The 20,815-nt window shown below is 39.3% G+C and overlaps 1 protein-coding gene across 10 annotated transcripts in view; it reads right to left on the bottom strand.

The window, feature by feature from the left end:
- The window catches only part of LOC135493350 (microtubule-associated protein futsch-like), an 85,491-nt gene that overhangs the window by 19,612 nt on the left and 45,064 nt on the right, over positions 1 to 20,815 (bottom strand). For 6 of the 10 annotated variants that reach the window (XR_010448221.1, XM_064780641.1, XM_064780640.1 and 3 more), the window contains exons 6-13: positions 13,853 to 14,611; positions 13,330 to 13,460; positions 12,590 to 12,658; positions 10,300 to 10,377; positions 8,162 to 8,315; positions 6,900 to 7,925; positions 5,474 to 5,594; positions 4,324 to 4,485 (exon numbers count right to left, since the gene is read on the bottom strand). Coding sequence is in view for 9 of the 10 variants with exons in the window: in XM_064780641.1 (XP_064636711.1) it covers positions 4,324 to 4,485; positions 5,474 to 5,594; positions 6,900 to 7,925; positions 8,162 to 8,315; positions 10,300 to 10,377; positions 12,590 to 12,658; positions 13,330 to 13,460; positions 13,853 to 14,611 (2,500 nt within the window). In the remaining variant the exon portion in view is untranslated. The remainder of the gene's footprint in view (positions 1 to 4,323; positions 4,486 to 5,473; positions 5,595 to 6,899; positions 7,926 to 8,161; positions 8,316 to 10,299; positions 10,378 to 12,589; positions 12,659 to 13,329; positions 13,461 to 13,852; positions 14,612 to 20,815) is intronic. The other 4 variants (XM_064780646.1, XM_064780648.1, XM_064780644.1 and 1 more) reach the window with 4 other exon arrangements.

The following is a 20,815-nucleotide window of genomic DNA, read 5'->3' as shown; positions in this document are numbered from 1 at the left end:
AAACTTCTAATCTCTATAACACATCAACTCCATCCGTACGCCAACCACAACCAATTGTGTCATCACGAAACTAGTACTGTAATCCCCTTTATTTCATGCTGACTTACCGGTGATGTACATCACACATGTAGGGCTGCAGTAATAAAGGGGCTTACGGTATATAACTCGTTTTAGATTCATCAACTGAGATAAGAATACAACAACAACAAAGTCTTCATTGCCTTTTAGAATTAGTTTATTTAGAATAACCAAAGCACAAACAAATGTCGGGCAACAATCCAAAAGAGGTATACTGGGTCGGTCACTCTCACATATTCTAGACTTCGAAACCAACACCATTTTAAGCAAGGAAAATCGTGACAGATACATTGAAAAAAGAAAGTTCAAGCTCCAGTTGGCTCTAATTTCTAACTCTCATTCAAAACTATCACTGTAGCCCTCAAATAGAACACTGGCTCGTGTATACCACGAAAATTCGACCGGCTTTTGGTCACATAACAAGATGGAACCACCAGAGCCCCCTGGAGATTGAACTTGCAGGCTCAAACCTTAGTCAAACTCAAAATCGTACATCATTGTTGATGTCACCTAAATGTGGGTAAACAAGCTGTAAGGGAAACACTTCTTTATTCATGTCAGCAATATTTTGTAAGAAGTTACGCCAAGCATCAGGACAAGTCCTGATTTGTCATCTATATGTCTATCATTAGTAAACATATCACAGAAACAGTTCACTCTCGTCACGCAATGGTTGAGAATTCTCAAAGTTATCTTACAAAGGAAGTAAAAGAGCTCGATCAATTCCTATTCTGCTCATCTTGAATTAGGTACCAGCAAACTCGAGTCAGTGCTGTGTAGCGCTGTCACTCGGGTATTGCATCATTGTGAAAGAGTTGTGACATCGATTTTATTTGATTATATCATTTTGATGCATGCCCCAGTGAATAATCATCACCCCCCAATTGGGATGACGGTACCTAATCATCGAGGTCTCCCCCATCACTATGCCACTTGATCTTGATTCCCTCTTTCAAAAAGGCTCAGATAGGGAAGTGCGGACCTGAACGCCCTGACATTAACCCTTGATGTGTCAAGATGATGCTGCTGCAATATGTGCCTTACTCTAAAACAAAGGCATGAAAATCATTTGCCCCTGGGCTCATTAGTTCCAACAGAAACAACACAGAAGTACCTTGGAATTGCCACTATTTACAGTTGACCTCAACTAAAATTATGGAACGAAATTTTTAAAGGCAAGGCTATCTACATCAATATGTGCGTCTTCCATGCAATACAGAACTTGAAGGACTCACTCATATAGTCTATTTCACGAGAAAATGGCACTCCATTTTTGGTGATTTCGCTCAGATTTTGCCGATTCAAAATCAAGCAATTTTGAGGCAAAACACTTTTCCCAGCAAGTTTAGACTTTTGTAACTGTGTAGTGCAATTTTTCGTGAAATGGAGTGTACATGTATAGGTTAAAGGTCTGTATGTGTCACGACCACAAAAGTCTAATACAAGAGAAGTTCTTAGATCTGATATAAAAATAACATGAATAGTAGAAAATATGCACAATCTATAATGCAAATACATGAAAACACATTTCTAGCAAATTTCAAACTTCTGACAGAAAATGAAAAATCATAAAAATGTTTTCGAAATTACATAAGAAACAGCATCACAGGACCCGGACCATCATAAGCTGATCAAAATCTCACATGCATCTTGGTGTAGATATATACATATATGACGTACAGATCTTGATCAAGTTGGGTGGACTGGTAAATAGGTATGGCACTCACAATTAAATTGCTTTTACTGAAAATATACACACGTTATATACCGCCAATTTCGACACAAGAGAATCGAAAATGCGTACACTGCTATCTTACATGTAGTGATCCTTTAAGCGAAAAGACGCTTTTATTCATGATAAAGTATTATTATACACAATCTTGATGCCACAACTACATGGCAAACATTCCAAATTATTTTACATATTCTCATTCTGTTATGCATATAAATGCATGGTCTATCAAGCAGCACGGATTGATAACATTGGTTCCAGTTCAATGTGATAGATGGCAGCAGCGGTGGGTTCAGCCTGATCACCTTTTCTGCAGTAACTGGACCAGTGGTGGTGATGCATTCCCACTGTCTCGCCAAGAGTATATTGACCACAGGGGCAGATCCAAGGGGGAGAGGGTGCAGCGTGTCTCCCCCTCTTATTTCAGAAAAATCTCTTAAACTGACCATGACATTTTGAAAGTTCGAAAAACTCTTTAGAATCGGAAGCATCCAGTGCACCCGGAGCACCCTCTTTTTCGAATCATGGATCCACGCCAGGATCAGTTGGCTTCCAGCTTCCAGTGGTGGTTACAAGGGTGGACCAGTTGGCTCCCAGGAGCAACCAGTATCAGTGGCATCCATGTTGTGGCTTCAAGCTTCAATCCGCTAGGTTGTGATGGGATCCCAACACTTGAAATAACCTAGTAACTGTCTTTTAAAATCCTTGTGCCAGATATCAGTTTATGTCGAAATATTTGAAAAGAAACCATTTCAATGTCAAAGGACCAGTGTATTCAATCAACAGGCCAAATATCTAGGGATGACTCTTGATGATGACGTGGCCAACTTCTAGCACAGCACGATGGGAAAATGGAATTGATGAGAAATCAAGCAGAATGGTCACCTCATGTCCTCAGAAATTTTATCCAACCTGCAAAAAGCAAAAAGGTTGTCAGAAATAGAACAATTTAAATAACTCTGTTGACAAAAACAAGTAAGACTTTTACTACGATGCATGGGTTCCCATTATATCGACTTCTAGCAAACAGCAGTACACTCAGATGAATAGTAAAAATATTACTTATTTTCAGATTCTCCACTGTTAAAGAAGGAGTGTCATGAGATGATGCCAGGCCGGCTTTAATGTAGTTTACAGAGTTCCTGTATCAAAGATGGTTGTCATATGCTTTAGAGTGTGTACACAATCAGTTAACAAACGGTTGGTGAACATTTTCAGGATTAGAGCAACTGTTGCACCATCTATACTTGCCAGGCATTATCTCATACAAATCTCCTTTAGGAAAATAGACTCGGCAGAAACTTCAACTGGATGCAGAATTCAAAGTACGGTCACAAACAATGCACAAAAACGCCAAGCAAGACATGCAAACACACTCATGCCAAAGATAATCATCAATCTCTTAGTAACAACTTCTCTCTCTTCTCTCAGCAGTGGCAGCGGGCCTCGTGGAAAGTTCAACTAGGCAGCTTTACAAAACAAACTTCCATGCCACCAGTAAAAACCCCTAACTCTGTTTTTAATCAAAACAAATCTAAATGCAAGCGGAAAAAGAAGAAAAAATGCATACTTACCACAGTTTTAGTCTCTTGAATGTCATGCAATTATGCGGTCACTCGGAGTTGGCAAAATCCAGCATCCAAAAGAATTCGGAAGGAAAAAAACGAGGCAAAATGCGGACTGGCTGAACAGGAAACAAACACAGCACACCATGCAGGTTCTCTTCAGGGTCACTTTGATATTTTTTGGTGAAAAAGTTTTGCCATTTTACAATATCTCAAGATGGGGCTCTTGACTCTACAATATCTTGAGATGGGACTCTTGACTACAGTATGTCGGGACTTTGATTCTTCAATTTGAAGACCCTCTTTTGCAAAAAGGGAGTACATGTAGATAGAAATACAATACCTTTTCACCGAAATGATCAAAATGAGCGTAGACATCTTTAAACAGTTATTACGACAAAAATTACTGTTAGAACATTTGAAAATCTAGTGACACACAATCATCAACAACATGGTCAAAAGAGGACAAACATGTCAATAAAGATTCATAGCATTATTTGTAGCAATGCTTTGGAAAGAAAAAGAGGATTTTTCTTGTGAATTGTAAGCAGGAGCAAGCAGAGCTGTTATAAAACTTGAGTCCCTTTATCACAAAGGGACTTTCTAACTTCTGGACCCAAGTATTCGCCTATTACAACAAGCTAGGGAAAGATACACTGTGCTAGTTTTGCCAATTCAAATATGACATACGGACCATAGCTGGTATGACTCCTCCCAGATCAAACCCAATTTGGACCCAACTAGGATATGAAAGCCTGGCCCCTAGTCTGGATCCAATTCTGATATGAAAGGTTGAACCCAATCTAGTTGGAAAGTTTGACCCAATTCTAAACGAGAAAGTCTAGGCGCAATTCTGATATGAAAGTCTAAACTTGAATTGGCAAACCTGATCAGATAGACTGTTAATAAAACAGAAAAGGATGCGAAGTAAAAAGCAAATTGATTTACTTTTATTCTCATATCGTCTGAGTTTCATTTCAAGGTGACCCTTCTTATTCGCTTGGTTAATCACCAGCATGACCGAGCCCCGGAATTGGTCTTCTGCACACGTGTCATTCACATAGACTATCTCGTCACCTTCACACACATTACACATAGAAGCTGCACTCCCTGAAAAAGTGGCAAAAGGAGCTTTACCAGTTTGTTACACCCTCCAGAATATCATTATCAGCACTGTTAGCTTTTTCTCTAGCCACATATACATTTAGCAAGGAAAACCACTCATGAGTAACTTTGAAATAGGGATAGCGGGAGTTACTGTCCCTCCTGCCTCGAGTCTCCCTTAAATTTTTCATTTTAAGGGAGCATTATTCCGGAGGGTGTATTTTTGTCGGACTGGAGCATGAAGACTTCTAGTGAAAAGTGACACCATTTAGGTTGAACGTAGACCTTTATGAATTCCATGTAATAAACTTATACTCTTTTGAAGGATGTTGCACTTCTTTGAAGTTGTCCTTTAGTGCAAGAGCTAGAATCTAATTCTACAGGATGTGCCAAAATAAGTGAACTTCTCTAGTTTACCCATCATCAAGATTTTGGGATACAGTGGGTTACACCAACACAAACGATCTTAGCAGCCTGTGGCACCTTGTCAAAGCCACTTACCCCCCCCCCCCCCCATGATCTGGGATAAACTAAGTTGGGTTTTTTTTCCATTTATTCTGACACATCCTGTAATTGATACAGAAAACAACTGCTAGACATTTTTCGAACAGTGGGTTGTTGCTTGTGCACAATGGATTGTAAGTTAGACTTTCAAAATCGAAAAGAATTTCAAAGAATGACAATGCAGGGGAAAATTTTCAAATGAATATATAGAAAGCACAGTCAAGCATATTCACAATGCACAGAAATAGAAAGTGTCATAAAAAGATATACCAAAATCTTACCCCAAAAAAATGTTTAAAAATTTCTTTGCTAAATGGGCATTCACCAACTGGTAGACTTGAATATACATTTTTCTAGATTCTTTATACTCTCCATAAAAATTGACTGTTGTTTTCCACAAATTAATAGCTTGTCACTTGTCAGGGCCCAGAAAATCTCTAAAGGACAGCTTACCGTCAGGACAGCTTACCGTCAGGACATTTTCACTCACCTGGGGCTATTCTATCAACGATGATGGGGCAAAGCTGGTCCTTGCCGCCCTTTATTGAAATACCAAAGCCATTTGGGTTGTTTGGTTCTTGCGTTATCGTTACATCAATATCGTCTGCTTTCTGAAATTATAGCGACAAGAAATTAGGTGATTTTGATTTGGTTATAGAAAATAACTTTTGATTTATCTTCCTCTTTTCAAATCAAATTATTAAATAATCTCTGAAAAAGATGTTATATTAACCATGTACACTGGCCATAATCGACGACTTGTACATCACAAGATACTTTCATTTTATCAAGAATGACAAGCAATTTTTTGTCTCAAATTCATATCAGGTTAGTGACATTCAATAAAACAACCGACACAAAAGACAAATTTGACGAAATATAAAAAAACAGAATTATTTTCATGCAGAAAAAATGCAGTTTTCAAATATTCGATATCAAAAGCTATTGATCAATTGACACACTCAGGGGATATATACTAGATGTAGAACTCTATCGATAACTAGTTATTGTAAGCCAATCGTTGTACATAGTAGTTTATAATGTAATCCATTGGACAGAAAGGAATATTTTTCTGAAACTTATTTATAAATACTGATACAAATGTCAAACGTACACACGTTTCATAAAGTACGACGCATAAGAACTTTGTCCATGTGGCCTGATTTAAAGTTCTTTATGCAACTTGACAACATAGTCATCAATATAAGTATTGAACATTTGAACGGCTGGGAAGCTAACCCAGTGGGCTGGAGGCCACCAACACCACAGAGGATTTGGCTAGTATAAACTTGAAAGTGTGCGAGAGTCACACTCCAGACTCCTGTTCAAATTACCTAAGCACTTAGCAGAAACAATTTACACCAAACTTAATGCCCTCAGATTCCTGACCAATGCACACAGCAAAATCCTTTTGAACAATGCAAAGAAAAGAAGCAAAGACAGGGAATAAAATTTGCTGAAACCCTATTTCAGGTTCAACCGCAACACATGCAAGCTGAAAAATAGAGCCGATTATTAAAGGGACTGATTGAAGCAAATCTGCCAAACGGAACTGTGGTACACTCTCTCGCATTGCACTGAAAGAAGCTAAGAGTGGAAACTTCTTTGTGGAAACTTCTTTGTGGAGACATCATCAAATCAAAGGCAAATCTTCTCAATTCCATCGCAAAACAGTCAAAAAGGCTTACACACTTGGCAGGACAAGACAATGAAAGAGGAGAAGGATTCAAGCTGTCAGTACAAACAGAAACAAAGTTAGAAGAAGTTCATGAAAGAATGCAACATCATTTCAGTCTTGGCAGAAGCAGGCAAAAAGTGGAAGAATAAACTGTTAGGCTGTCGGTATCAACAAGCAACATTCGAGCACCAAACGAAATCCTTGCAACTGGGTCATGCATGTCCGTTGTGCGACTTACCCAATGTCGATTTGGGTGTAAAAAGTAAGGGTCGGGCCGTTCGCCTATCGAAGACCTTCGTTCCCTTGGAGCATTTAGTTCTGAAGCAACAGGTGGCACTGGTGCTGATATTTTTCTCCGTCGACCTCCTACATTATTTCTTGAATTGAACAATGTCGTAGTCCGAGAGCTCACTTTATCTTTTGCTTCTTCGGAATCACTATCCGACGACTCGTCCGACGAAGACGACGGTGGTTCCGGTTTCCTGAAATCCTGTTTGTGTTTGTCGGGAATATCCAGCTGATCGAGAAGGAGATGTGGATTTGTCGGTGGTGGCGCCATCATTCCATGTCGACGCGAAGGCATAGCAGCAGGAGCCGTTCTTCGCCCAGGCTTTCTGGCCGCTGGCGCTTCTTCCGTTTTCTTCTTCCCATTTGAAATGTTCTCGATAGGTTTAGAGTCTTTCGCCTCGGGTTTTGTGTCTTTGGAATTCTTGATATCCTTAGAATCCTTCGATTCTTGGATATCCTTAGAATTCTTAGTATCCTTAGAATCAGATTTCGGTCCTTTTGTGGCAGATTTCAAGTCCTTTGTAGCCCACGCAGGTTTGTTATCCTTCTTCACAGGCTTCAGCTGATCTTTTCCAGGGATTTTACCAGCGGGATCCTTCTTGGGCGTCGGTTTCAACATTCCTTTCCCGAACTGCACTGGTTCAGTCTTATTATTATCAGGCTTTTTATTATCGGGCTTTTTATTATCAGGCTTTTTGTTATCTTTGGGAGGCTCATCCTTCGGTGTTTTTTTCAAATGTTTGGGATCTGATTTGAAATTTTTATCCAACTTGGGAGATTTTTCACCATTTACTGAACTGGTTCCATTTTCATCAATCTGTTCAATGTGTGTTAACGGCATGTTTTCCAAGTGAAAACGACGTGGTGTTTTAAGATCTTTTACAATGGGCAAGTCTGGCCCATAATCGGGCTCCTCGATTGCCCACGGTGCAATTTCCTCCTCACCGATTGGCTCACTAATGAAAGACGTTTTACGCTGAAAGGAATCCAATTAAGATCAAGCTGAAAAAAGACTACTATGACAACTCTCTATATGACTAAATCTCCGTGTCAGTTTCCAATACAAAAGATGAGCAGTCTTGACACTAGAAAACCTGGTGATGTCTATTAGCCATCTGATAAACGTCTATAACAGACTGGTTGATGTCTGATAGACCATCTAATATGTGGTCTATTAGCTGATGTCTAAAACTACTAGCCTACTCAACGCACCTGTCCAGGCTTGGGAGGCACATATGCAGGTGATCTGGTCTCTTCCTCTTCCGTAATATCAGACGTGGTTTTGCTTTCCGATTTTGCCGGTGTCAGTTTTGAAAAGTCGTCATCTTCGATTGGGTAAAAGTTCAAACTTGTTTTCCGGCCTTTCCTGAAATGGTAAATTTCACAGATTAGTTTCTCAACTTTTAATACTGTTGGAGCCAATAGCGTCAGAAAGACGCCAATGGGAAGAAGGGCACTCTGAAGGAAGGATTAAGTCTAACTTTTAGCCAGTTTGTCCTGAAAATTTGCATTCAAAGATGTATGTCATCAAAAATGTATGAGATAAGCATAAAGTTTTGATGTCACAGAGCTCTATATACACTGGAGTAGATAGCTCCATGGTTAGGATTGTAGGATTGAACTTAGGAATAAAAGATTATTGGGGTTGAAATTTCGAGAAAAATTTCGAAAGAAGGGAGATAGATAAGAAGAATGGTAGAATGAAATCAAAAGAAGAAATATTTCAGAAGCGATTTCATTCTCTTGCAGTGGTTCTTGCCGATATAGCTGTTGTGCACTGTAGCATACATAGCTGTGAAGTGTACAATTTCAGTTGCACTTGATTTGAAGCCGCAAAGTGAAATGTTCTCTGCAATGGACACAACTGTAGAGAGTGCAGTGTTGGTTGCAATGGACAAAACTGTAAAGTTTGCAGTGTTGGTTGCAATGAACATAACTTGAAAGTGTGCACTGCTGGCTGCAATGGACAAGACATAACTGTAAAGTGGGATCAGCCAGTTGTAATTGATATAAGTAAAGTGTACACTCTGCTGATTGCAATGGACAAAACTGTGAAGTGTGCAGCTGTGAAGTGCAGGTTGCAATGAACTGTAAAGTGTTCACTGTATGATGCAATCGATACAACTGCTTTATGCAATTTGCTTAGTCTGAAAATTCCTAAGAAGCATGGAGGCAGCACAGTACAAGAAGCCAGACTAACAATTTCAGCATCCCTTTCGATTGTGCTCCATTTACATCTATTTGACAGAGACATCATGCTGTGCTAGATGCAATGCAAAGACATGGAGATGCTACGACAAGTGGGTGGTCCAAACTTCTAGGGATTCTAGGGGGTAGCATTATTGCCTCGATCCACTGAGGCCCCTTCCATCCACAGGCGACTTAAGGCAACAAGGAATCCCTAATCAAAAGCATCGTCAAAAATATGACCCATTTCGAGGCGTGGTGAGGTTTGTGGGTTAGGTGCAAATTAATGTCTAGATATTGTAGTGAGTGCATGCCATGTGCGCCCTGAGCAATGTGCATTCAGTGTGTATGTGAGGAACAGTTGTTAATGAGAGGAAAACTCAAGTACAGTTAGAGGGGCGGGTTTGGATCAACTCATTCTGTGCACCAAAGCAAAATATAAATCTTCCCATCCAGCCCAATGAAATGGCCCAGTTGGTTTACTTTTCGACAACGAAAAACCAATTCCTGCAGTCTGTTTCCTTCCAAGAGAATCATCGTACGTGTAGCTTTGCACTTGTAGATTATATTCGTATCCTTTCTAATAAAACTTATCACTTCTGATTGTTAACTGTATACATCACCGGCAACTAGGGATTTTAAATTTGCTTTTATGAAACGACACTTACAGACTTTCACTTTCGGCCAAAATGTGTAGAAGGGAGGACAAGCAAACTGCGACATTGTATGTCAATGTCAACAGGGTAGGTTTTATCTCAATTATATTTTGAACAGAATGAGTTGCCAAAGGAGGGAAGAGACTAAATCATAAGGATAGATCCTGAAACAAAAGGTATTAATGCTAAATGTACATCTACCGCACAGTTCCTGAAAAGACAGACTTTTACTATCACCAACAAGGTGTCGAACCTTCAGGGAAGGCTTGACACCAACAAGACACTTCACCACGAAAGAACTGAGGGACATTGGAGAGGAAAAAACATAGATTGGATTTTCAATGCAACTGATTTTGTCAATTACATTAGGTTAATCCCAAAAAATTAATTTTCTGGTATAGTTTATCAAAAGTTCAATGTTCCCTCAGATCATTAAGGTCGCATGCTGTAAGGGTAGAGAACTAAAGGTTTCTGTAAGTGTAATGGTTGTCATTTGTTAGCAATTACCGCTGCTGGCTGAGTAGAGACGATCCGTCACCTGTCTGAGAGCCAGGATGATGGCTAAGACTCGCCCTACGCTGGTTTCTGAAATATGACATCTTTTATTATTACACGAACATCGAACATATAGGATTAACTATGATGAGTCGACTGATTCCAATATCTGATAGTTTATGATATAAATATCCAACAAATGTCAACAAGAATCACTTGAAAAGTGTTGAACTGCATGGGCTGAGCACCAAATATGGCACTTCTTACTGTATATATGGTAGTAAAGCACAATAACCATGCAATATTGGGCAGCAAACTCAAAGGAACCTTCATTGCAAGACAAGAGAGTTGCTCTCTCTATCACATGAAGACGTGTGATCCACTGGAGTCGAACCCGTGACATCAGAGGTGACCTGATTCGAATATCAGTCTTACCATGTGCAACGGGCAAAGAATTCTTCTCAAATGCATTTAGATTGAATATCGATTCGAAATTCGAAATTTGCAATTTATTGATTTCTAATTGAACAAATGCTTGAAAGGGTTAATGCAGTTCTACATAATATTATCAAGTATCATACTATAAGGATCAAGTAGACATATGTTGGTATTTTCAATATCTATAAAGTATTAATTTGGAATACTGCCATACATGCATGTATGCTTTAATGTGTGCATGAATGATACACAGAGAGCGTATGTATGTATGTAATCGCCAAATGTGTTGCATGTTGTATAACAGTTTAATGAAAAGATTTTCAAAGGACATTATTAAGAACTTGTCAAAAGTTACTACCTCAAAAACGGACAGAAAACCAACGTATCGTGGCAATTCTTTGGCACTGCACAGATATCGTGAGAAAGAATTACAAAAAAACCCCAAACCAGACAAAACTTTTATATTGAAATTGGAAAACGATATGTTATTATCGATGAATATACTGTTTTTATGATGACACCATGGTTACGTACTTTGTTATTGAACTGAACTGTTAAAGGCATGCCGTGAACTTGACAGATTATCACTCTATTGGCTTCTGCACTCAGCATTTAGTTTGAAGCTTTTATGAATTTATGATCTTTTTCCAATGAAGAGTGCTTTGTAGAACCAGTTGGAAACTTAAACTACCCAGTAGTGGCACTTTTCTGGCAGATCACAAATTTTCTGCAGTACTGTTGGGTTCAGAAGTAACATACCTGGATACCTCTCCACAACAGAGCTACACCAGACTCTATTGCAGAAATTCGTATCGCCAGAATATCAGGCATGAGGAGACATGTTAATCCTGACCAGTACTGTTCAATTTAATTTATCCCGAGTTTCTGTCAAACAGATGGCAAATGAACCAAAGATGTTCACTTGAGAATACATGAGGAGATTGTTGTAAGGGACAGACACACACCTACACAAGACTACAGAATCGGGTCTTATTAGTTTTAGTCAGTTGGTTTGCAAATTCTTTATTTTCAAAGGGCAACTAATTGAAGAAAGGTTTTCGTTTTCTTGTAAGGGTAATTCTTCAAAGTAAAACATTCGAATTTCAAAAGGGTTTTCAAAGAAAGGTCATTTTGCATCTTAGACGAGGGAGTAAATTTTATTTTTTTAATGATATGTCACTCCTTTACCCAATTTTGTTACACTGTTTGTGACATATTTGTGAATCTGCAAACCAACTCATAAAATTGAACATTAAACAGATACTTGAAGATGACGAGTGTGCTATACTTGGGAAGACAGCTTGGAATATATAAAGAGACATGGGGGAATCATGAAACTAGAACCAGGACTTTGGGTCTTCGTGGAGGAACTGGAAGGGGGAATCACTCTGGGGTTGTAAAACTATAACATTTCTTTAATTCAGGGTTTTGGTTCATGTTCAAATGGTGGACAGAGGATATGAGTTGGCGATCTAAAACTGAAGGATCAAACACTATATCTATCATCAATGAATAATTATAGATCCATCATCATCCATTAATGCTTAAATTACTGGTACATTACCAGTATGTATTGTTATAATTGTGGTTTATTGTGCAATATTATTGATTGTGCCATATTAGGTGAAAAACTGACACCATCTGTCCATGACTTCTGCTTGGAATCTGCAGATACGATAGTTCAACTTGCTGACCAACAAGTGACAGAGTGTATGAACTGTTGCTTGAGCTCAGACCTTGTATGAACTGTTGCTTGAGCTCAGACCTTGTATGAACTGTTGCATAAGCTCAGACCTTGTATGAGTGTTAGTTGTAAAAATTGTCTAATATATGCATGCGTGATGTTTTTGAGATTTATTTTTACCGAATTGAATCAAAATCTAGTTCGTCGTCATCAGTTGGGTAAAAGCACAAACTAGCACGGCGCCCCTTCCTGAAATGCCATAAGAAAGATTCAGTACAATTAATACAAATATTTATGGATTATTTAGGAAAAGAAATATCAAGAAGAATGATAAAACAGATATAAGATGCAACCTGAAACATAGCAATCAATGTTATTTCTTACAAGCATCAGATAAGAGCCATTAAAACCCCTTACTTTCATGACGATGTTAGGCATATAATTTTCATAATCTATAACCAAAGTTCCAATTTAATATTTGGCTCAGAATAGTAAAGGGTGTTTCAGTAAAACATCGCTTTACAACAATATTAGTACATCTACGTAAACATTTCAGGCCCATAGCTAGGGTTTTTTAAATGAGGGGGCAAAACACCTCTTCTGTCCTCTGTCAGTCCGAAAACTGGCCAAAATCAGCCAAAAAACCATGTTGGTTACCCATTATGGTGCATTTGCTCCCTCTAGCTAAGGCCCTGAACACTAAAGCTGTACCTCTAACACCGTACACATATATTTCAGATAAATCTTTTAAACAAATATCCAAGTTCTTTTTCTACAATAACAATAAAACAATTTCTGTTTTTCACATGCTAAACTTTTCTCCTAAGGATCTTTTTTGAGTATGGCTACGAGATTTGACTGCTGTCTAAAACTTCCCACTTTCATGAACACTTTTTGACATATGGCTTTCAATCTCATACCTTTCTTCCACAATGTCTTTGTACGTTTTGACCGGCCTCCCCGTGCCCTCATCATCATCATCGTCATCCAAGCCAGAGCGGTGATACGAAGAGGACTTCGTTAATCGTTTTGATCTCCAGGATGATAAGTTCTTTGGGAAAAGAAAAAAGTATTCTTATTGGTCATTTTCTGGAAGGTATCAACAAAATTGAACAACACACAATGGCCAAGATCTGTTTCAATAGAAAATTATCCCAAATTTCATTTTCTTCCTCACAATGGTCGTTCAGGGAAATCAATTTAAACCTAAATCATCTCGATAAAAACCACACAACAACCAACTACCACGTCAAATTCTCAGCATTGTAGCATTCCGAAGTAACATCCCATTCTGACCTAACAATCCCACAACTGCATTATGAAAGCCCCTTTTATTGCAGAACAAAAGTATTTGAAGAATGCTGTCACTAGTGTCACATTTATAGGGCTGAGCAGATTTCGTTCGAAATCAGGGATGTTACTTCTAGCCACATCTGTACTTACATCTTGCCAATCTTCACCCTCATGTTGTTGTTTCTTTTTTATCTCCTTCACCTGGTCAAGCTGGCGCTGTTTCGCCGCTGCCTCCATCGACAAATTTGAGCGGCCATGTTGAACAAACTGCATAGGATTGTGGGAAGGATTAGCTGGGGCAACTGTTGAGCTCGTTTTACGATAAGGCGTAGTACCGGACGCAGAGGATGTGACGGTGTTCATAGAATCGATGCTACCCGATGATTGCCGCGAATGCGAACCGATGCTCGGCGTATCCAAACTGTCCGTCGACCCACTCCGCGCATGATGGATGTTATCATGTGATGACAACGGATTCAAATGCCCCGGCAAACTACCGTCTGAGTCCTCGGCACGGTCACTGCACAAGTGATCGAACGTACCAGAGTTTCGAAAACTCTCGGCGCTGTGGTGGCGCTGGTCATTATATCGCGCAGGCATGTTGATATTATTTTGAATAGTTTCGAAATTTCGAGAATAATCCTCAGAATCACAATTTTGAATATCACCGGAATAATCCGCAGAATTTAACTTTTCACTTTCAAATACGTCACTTTCTGTAAAACTTAAATCACTTATTAACGAATCGTTTAATCCGTTTCTATGCTCATTGTTCCTTTCTTTCGGACTGCTACAAAGGATGTGATTTTGGTGATGTCGCACTAATCCTGTGAACGCAGTGTAATCTAACTGTGGACCGTTATAAAATTCCTCCACTGACTTTCCTAACCAATATGCTGTTACTGCTACCTGCAACGATCAGAAGAGAAAAACATTATAAGGATATTTGGTGAGAAGAAAAAACGTTTTTGCTGAAATACAACACATACGACTAAAATTAAGAGAGCAAAAAGACTTGTGATCCAACATTATGCTTGCATTGTCAGTATACTTTCCTTTTTTCCTGTTCTGAAGCGGTGATTGTGAGGTGTTGTGAGCAACTTATGCAGACCAAGCACCCCTCAGCCAACCTTAAATAAACTGGAAAAACTTCTGAAAAGTAACAACAATGGCTTCGGAATTGTGAAATATCAACTTGAATAAAATCAATGATGCATATAAAAGAAAAATTATGATAATATCCACTATACCCCAGTGAACTCAAAAAGAGGCCTATCTGTCACATACAAATATTGATATTCAAATTCTTTTGCAAAAATACTTTTTTTAAGGATAAGTATACTGCAGTGTATACAGAAAATCTATAGGATTTATGCTATGCAAACAATCAAAATGTTAGGTAGGCCTTTAACTGTAATCGGACATTATCTCGAGGTACACACGTTGTATGTGACATTTAGATGAGCCAATTAAAAAGCATATAGGTCTATCATGATTGATATTTTTATCAGGGCAACTGGTAACGCAGGTCTATAGAATTTCCCTGATTGCCCAGGCAAAGACTGAATGTAGATATACATGTATGCAGAGAAAAATACCATACTTGCCTGAATGCAAACATACCGTATGCAAACATACTGTACATTAGAAGAGTTCAGCGAAAGAACAAGGGTTTTAATGTACTAATGCTTTGCCACTACACGGAAACTTATACTTAGCAAGTATAATTCTCAGTAATAACCCATAATACTAAAGCCTAAACTACCCTTAATCTCTATTTTGTCTTAATGTTTTGTGTCTGACCACAAAGTACCCAAAACAGTGTATGGCTAAACGAAATCCAGGGGAAAACATTTTAAACCCCTACCCATACGCTTATAACATGTCAGTATCCCTTGTAATGAAGGCAAACATCCTTTTATATAACAGTAGGTAAGAAGTCAGCACCAACTTGCTGTTGGTAAGTTTCAAAAGAGTCTTGACCAGATTAGTACGTCAGCGCCAAAACAAGCTCTCTCAAACTGGTTTGTTCCAAGGCGAATTTAGACCAACACCAACTTTAACTTTAAACACAGCAACCATTCCTTATTCCAATGCAGCAAAAACATCTTTCTGTAACAAATATCAAGTCATCCAGTCCAAAGTAGACCAGAAATTCTCAACTCACACTTGCTAAAATCCTTCACGGTGGTCTCTTCCACTCCCATGCACTCCCAATAAACCTGTCCTCAACTCGCCAAACGGTTGCCAACATAAGCCGAGGGTCCCCAAAGACCTGTGTAATGACTTCCAAAAGCAAACTCACATTATACCTATTTATGGCAAAACACCTCAAAGGGCCAAAGCAAATATTGGTCCTACAGAAAAGTTTGATGACTTTTAGGCAGGGACATTAAACACACACGGTAAATTTGGTTTCCGACAGTCCATGAAGTACATCAAAGTCGTTTGATGTCTGGACGCTAATTAGGTATATTGGCCATACATGCCCTTATTGAAAGATTAGTGCTTATGGAGCCACAGGCCTGCTTGATAGGATCAGTATTGTGGGACCTTTAAATTGGACTAGTTCACGAGAGTTCATTTTAATTTGATGGAGTGTGTTCCATGGGACCACCAAGACCCCAAGTTTTATTCACCTAGCATGTTTACTTGATGGCACGTGACAGGAATGCTGCCAATATGCCCTTCCTCAAAGGAAGCACCTATGTTTACTGGATGGCACGTGAATGAGCTCTGCCAATATGCCCATCCTCAAGGGAAGCACCTGACATGTTTACTGGAAGGCACGTCACAGAGTGCTGCCAGTATGCCCTTCCTCAATGGAAGCACCTAAACATGTTTACTGGATGGCATGTGACTAAGTGCTGCCAATATGCCCTTCCTCAAAGGAAGCACCTATGTTTACTGGATGGCACGTGAATGAGCGCTGCCAATATGCCCATCCTCAAAGGAAGCACCTGACATGTTTACTGGAAGGCACGTCACAGAGTGCTGCCAGTATGCCCATCCTCAAAAGCAGCACCTAACATGTTTACTAGATAGCATGTGACAGAGTGCTGTCTCAAAGGAAGCACCTAACATGTTTACAAGATAGCATGTAACAGAGTGCTGTCTCAAAGGAAGCACCCAACATGTTTACTAGATAGCATGTGACAGAGTGCTGTCTCAAAGGAAGCACCCAACATGTTTACAAGATAGCATGTGACAGAGTGCTGTCTCAAAGGAAGCACCTAACATGTTTACTAGATAGCATGTGACCGAGTGCTGTCTCAAAGGAAGCACCTAACATGTTTACTAGATAGCATGTGACAGAGTGCTGTCTCAAAGGAAGCACCTAACATGTTTACTGGATAGCATGTGACAGAGTGCTGTCTCAAAGGAAGCACCTAACATGTTTACTAGATAGCATGTGACAGAGTGCTGTCTCAAAGGAAGCACCTAACATGTTTACTGCCAGACCTTCCCTTCCCGCCAGGTTGTAGAAGTTGATGATAAGTGTCGGCAGGTGAGGAGGATCCATTACCGCCGCTGTAAGAATTATGAATCGCCGCCTGTTTTTTACAACATCAATTAACCTGCCAAGTTTATTGTTGCTTGTATATGATATAAGCAAGGAAAACCTGCGTATCTTCAGAAGCCAGATCTCCTTCGAGCAAAGGTGTCTCGTGAAATCTGCGTTCCATCAGGCGAGATGGTTGCAACCTGCGAGCCAACATCAGGTGCAGAGTCAAGGTTGTGAAAAGATAAGCAAGGTATTTAACACTTTTGAACTTGTTAAAGCTAAACTGAACCAATTGTTCAAACTGGTGTGCATTTTTTTCAACAAACAACACATCAGTTCCTCTCAGGACAAAAAGTGTTACAGATGAAACCATTGTCTTACGCCATGATATGTTAAATCCAGTTCTACCCAGGCAGGGAAAAGTTTTACTTGTTGCTTCAATTTACCTTAGAATGTTGACCAAATCGCTTCTCCACCAAGGCCTCTCAATCTACTTTCCCAAGGCTTAGACTCAAGAAACATACCCACTGGAATGCTTGCTTCAAACAAAACAAGGAGTTAGTGGTTTCTATTCTAAAACATTTACAACCTGCGAGTATGCAGGTTACATCCGGAAGCTGAATGCATCCGATTTCAGCAGATAAAGATAATCATTCTGTGATGAAGTCTGGGCAATAAGATTTCATATTTTCTTAGGGATCGAAAAACAACCATGGGAATTCTTCCTTCAAAGGAAATCCGGCAAGATATGCGTACGCCGTACTTTTACTGGTAATTTATATAAATCTTTTTTAGTTTGGGAATAAGAAATATGGCCCCATGAACCACAACAGTTCTTAGAAAGACAAGAAATTCCTCAATTTTGTTTTGAAAACAGTTTTTCAGAATAAACAATGTTAGCTTTAAGCTGTAAAGGTTTCTTAAGAGACACAAGGTATTTTTTAAATATTTGAAACGCGAGAGTGAATTAGATATATTGACCAGATCGGTTGCATCCGCAACCTATCCGCATCACATTTCATCACTTCAGAATATTGTTCATCAGTTCAGTGTAAAGTACGTCTCAAATTTTCCTTTTATTTTAGAAGAAAACCAGTCCCATCGTATTTCATCCGTATTGATCAAAAGAAGATTACTAATTTAGCACATGCTGCACCAGGATATTAGTGTCTCGACGATATCTTGAGAGGAAATAAGCTCAAAATCATCAGCAGCATCAATAATCAATACTGTAAAAACTTGATCAGATCCGGTTTAGGTTTAATATGCAGGAGAAATATAATGCGCCATGAAGACACAATCTGCCATCAAAAGTGAGCGATTTTAGAGGCTGGGATCTGCGATCAGCATCAAACCCACTGTAAACAGGTTCCACCCGCATAGAAGCGATCTCTTCATCGATCATCACAGCGATATTTGTCGGAGGTCACAGTGATATAAACTGCTTGTTTGCGAGACGCTTTAAGATCATACAGACAATTTGATGGTGAGCTATATCATCATTACCACAACATAAACATTCCAGCTAAACGTTGCTAACAGAACAGGAAACACATAGCATAGCGTTGTTTTGAAACGGTACGGAGAATGCCATCAGACGCACTCTTGTTGTTGAGTTTGGCAAGCCTTGCGGTTACTGACAAATACCATGATATCGGCAGAGTTACCGAATCAGTAGCATTCTTTCATCTTCAGGTGTAATGCAAAAGGGAATATGATACCAGGCTAAGGCTGAAAGAGCACTGAGGCTTTTAAGCTTATTTTATGCATATTTGACATGTATTCTGTAGGTCTATGAACATTTGGGTCATTTACACGCACTCAAAAAACACATTCCAATTCAATCAGATCCATCCTCGTTTTGGTCTTTTTCCTGCACTAGTTTACACAACACACTACAATCTGGATGAATGCGTTATAATAGGGATGCAAATCAATGAAAATAGGATCAGGAGTGCCCCTGGTGGTGGGTTTTGTAACAAAACACCTTAGTGCACATACCCACAAGTCAATCTAAGTCCACATGCGACTGTTTCGGTTCAGACAGCACAAATGGTCCACAGGCATTTGAACTAGACCCAATAGAACCAGCTCCGGAAATTCAGAATGATGATAACCTCTATCTCACTTGGTCTTTTTCGTTCATGTACATTTCTCCATGCAGCAATCAATAGGCACAATTAGAATGAAAAACAAGTCTTTTTGACATAGAGTCAAAACAAATAACTCCTAATGAAACTCAATTAGTAGCAATTACATCTCGTTAGGAACGATAATGAGAGAGCAATTAAGTTGCTTGAGATGAAAATTGTTCAATTAGGAGGACAGAACGAGCATCTGACATAAAGATGTAACTGGCTCGCAAACTGCGTTTGTGACTTTTCACTTGGAAAAGAGTAATTGTCTTTTGGAGAAAAACTAGAGTTACATGCATGCAATTGTTTTCTGCGAAGTATAGCCCTGAACTTAAGTAAAGTGAATTGGATGAAGACAGCAGTCACTGGGCCCGGATGCTGTCTTGCTAGAAACTGCAGAGATATTTCAAATTGCCTCAGAGTGAACAAAAAGACCACCTGCACTAGGAAAGTCAGACAGATGAAAATACTCACTTCGAACTTAGAATTGCACCAACTTCCAGAGCTATCCAATTCCCACCTCAGAATCTGACAGGAATAAATACCATAACTTAAACCTCACAATGCAGCATCCACAACAGTGTATCCCGAGATAAGTTTAAAACAAAGAAATCGATAAAATCGTTAACTTAGAATGCCCATAAGCTTCCAACATTTAACAGCACAGAAAATGAATCATACATGAATCGATCATCAGTGGAAAACAACGTCTGCCAAGAAGTTATGACTGTATATTCCATCAATACTTAAAACTCAAAAATATCCATCATAGCTAACTTAGAACTGACAGAAAGTCGACTTGCCGCTTTTAAGAACGGAGAAAGAATGAAAGATGTTCGCTACCTTAGCACAAAAAGTTATATCATTGGTACCTTGGCCTGGCTTGCATCCACCAATAAGTTACAACTGTTTACAAAGAGGTTCCATCTGGGGGACAGATTACCTCACAAGACTACTGAGTTAGGAACCACATCAATTTTCCATGGGTGAATTCTGTCGCCGAGCTAAATTCATTTCAACGAATATATGCAAGAGGGAATGTTTCCCTGGCAGTATTTCCAGTGAAGCCAACGAAATTCCGCTCATTGGCAACATCTCTTGGAAGATATAGCTCCTTGGTATGTCAAGCTTGCAGTGGAAGGAGGCCTAAGCATAGAACCGGGCCTATCCGGTCTGTTACTGCGTTTATCATCCACTCGCAAAGAATTCTAAGGTGGGCAGAATCTATTCAGAGACTTAATTTGAGAACAGTTAGAGTAGCTGTTAGGTTAGAACATCACCCTTAATCTCCACCCACATCTTTTGGCACAAGGCACAGTTGTACGCGTCAAAGGGAGTGACAGGCTTTCACCAAGAGTTATATGCAATTGCTCTCAATGGCTAACTATATCATGCATCATCATGTCTTAAGAAGCAAACCTTATAGAACCACAGATTTAAGCCTGTTGCAAATATAAACTGAACAAACCAAAC

Source organism: Lineus longissimus, chromosome 9 (assembly GCF_910592395.1).
Source record: "Lineus longissimus chromosome 9, tnLinLong1.2, whole genome shotgun sequence".
Classification (NCBI taxonomy): domain Eukaryota; kingdom Metazoa; phylum Nemertea; class Pilidiophora; order Heteronemertea; family Lineidae; genus Lineus; species Lineus longissimus.
This window is presented reverse-complemented; position numbering and strand designations above follow the sequence as displayed.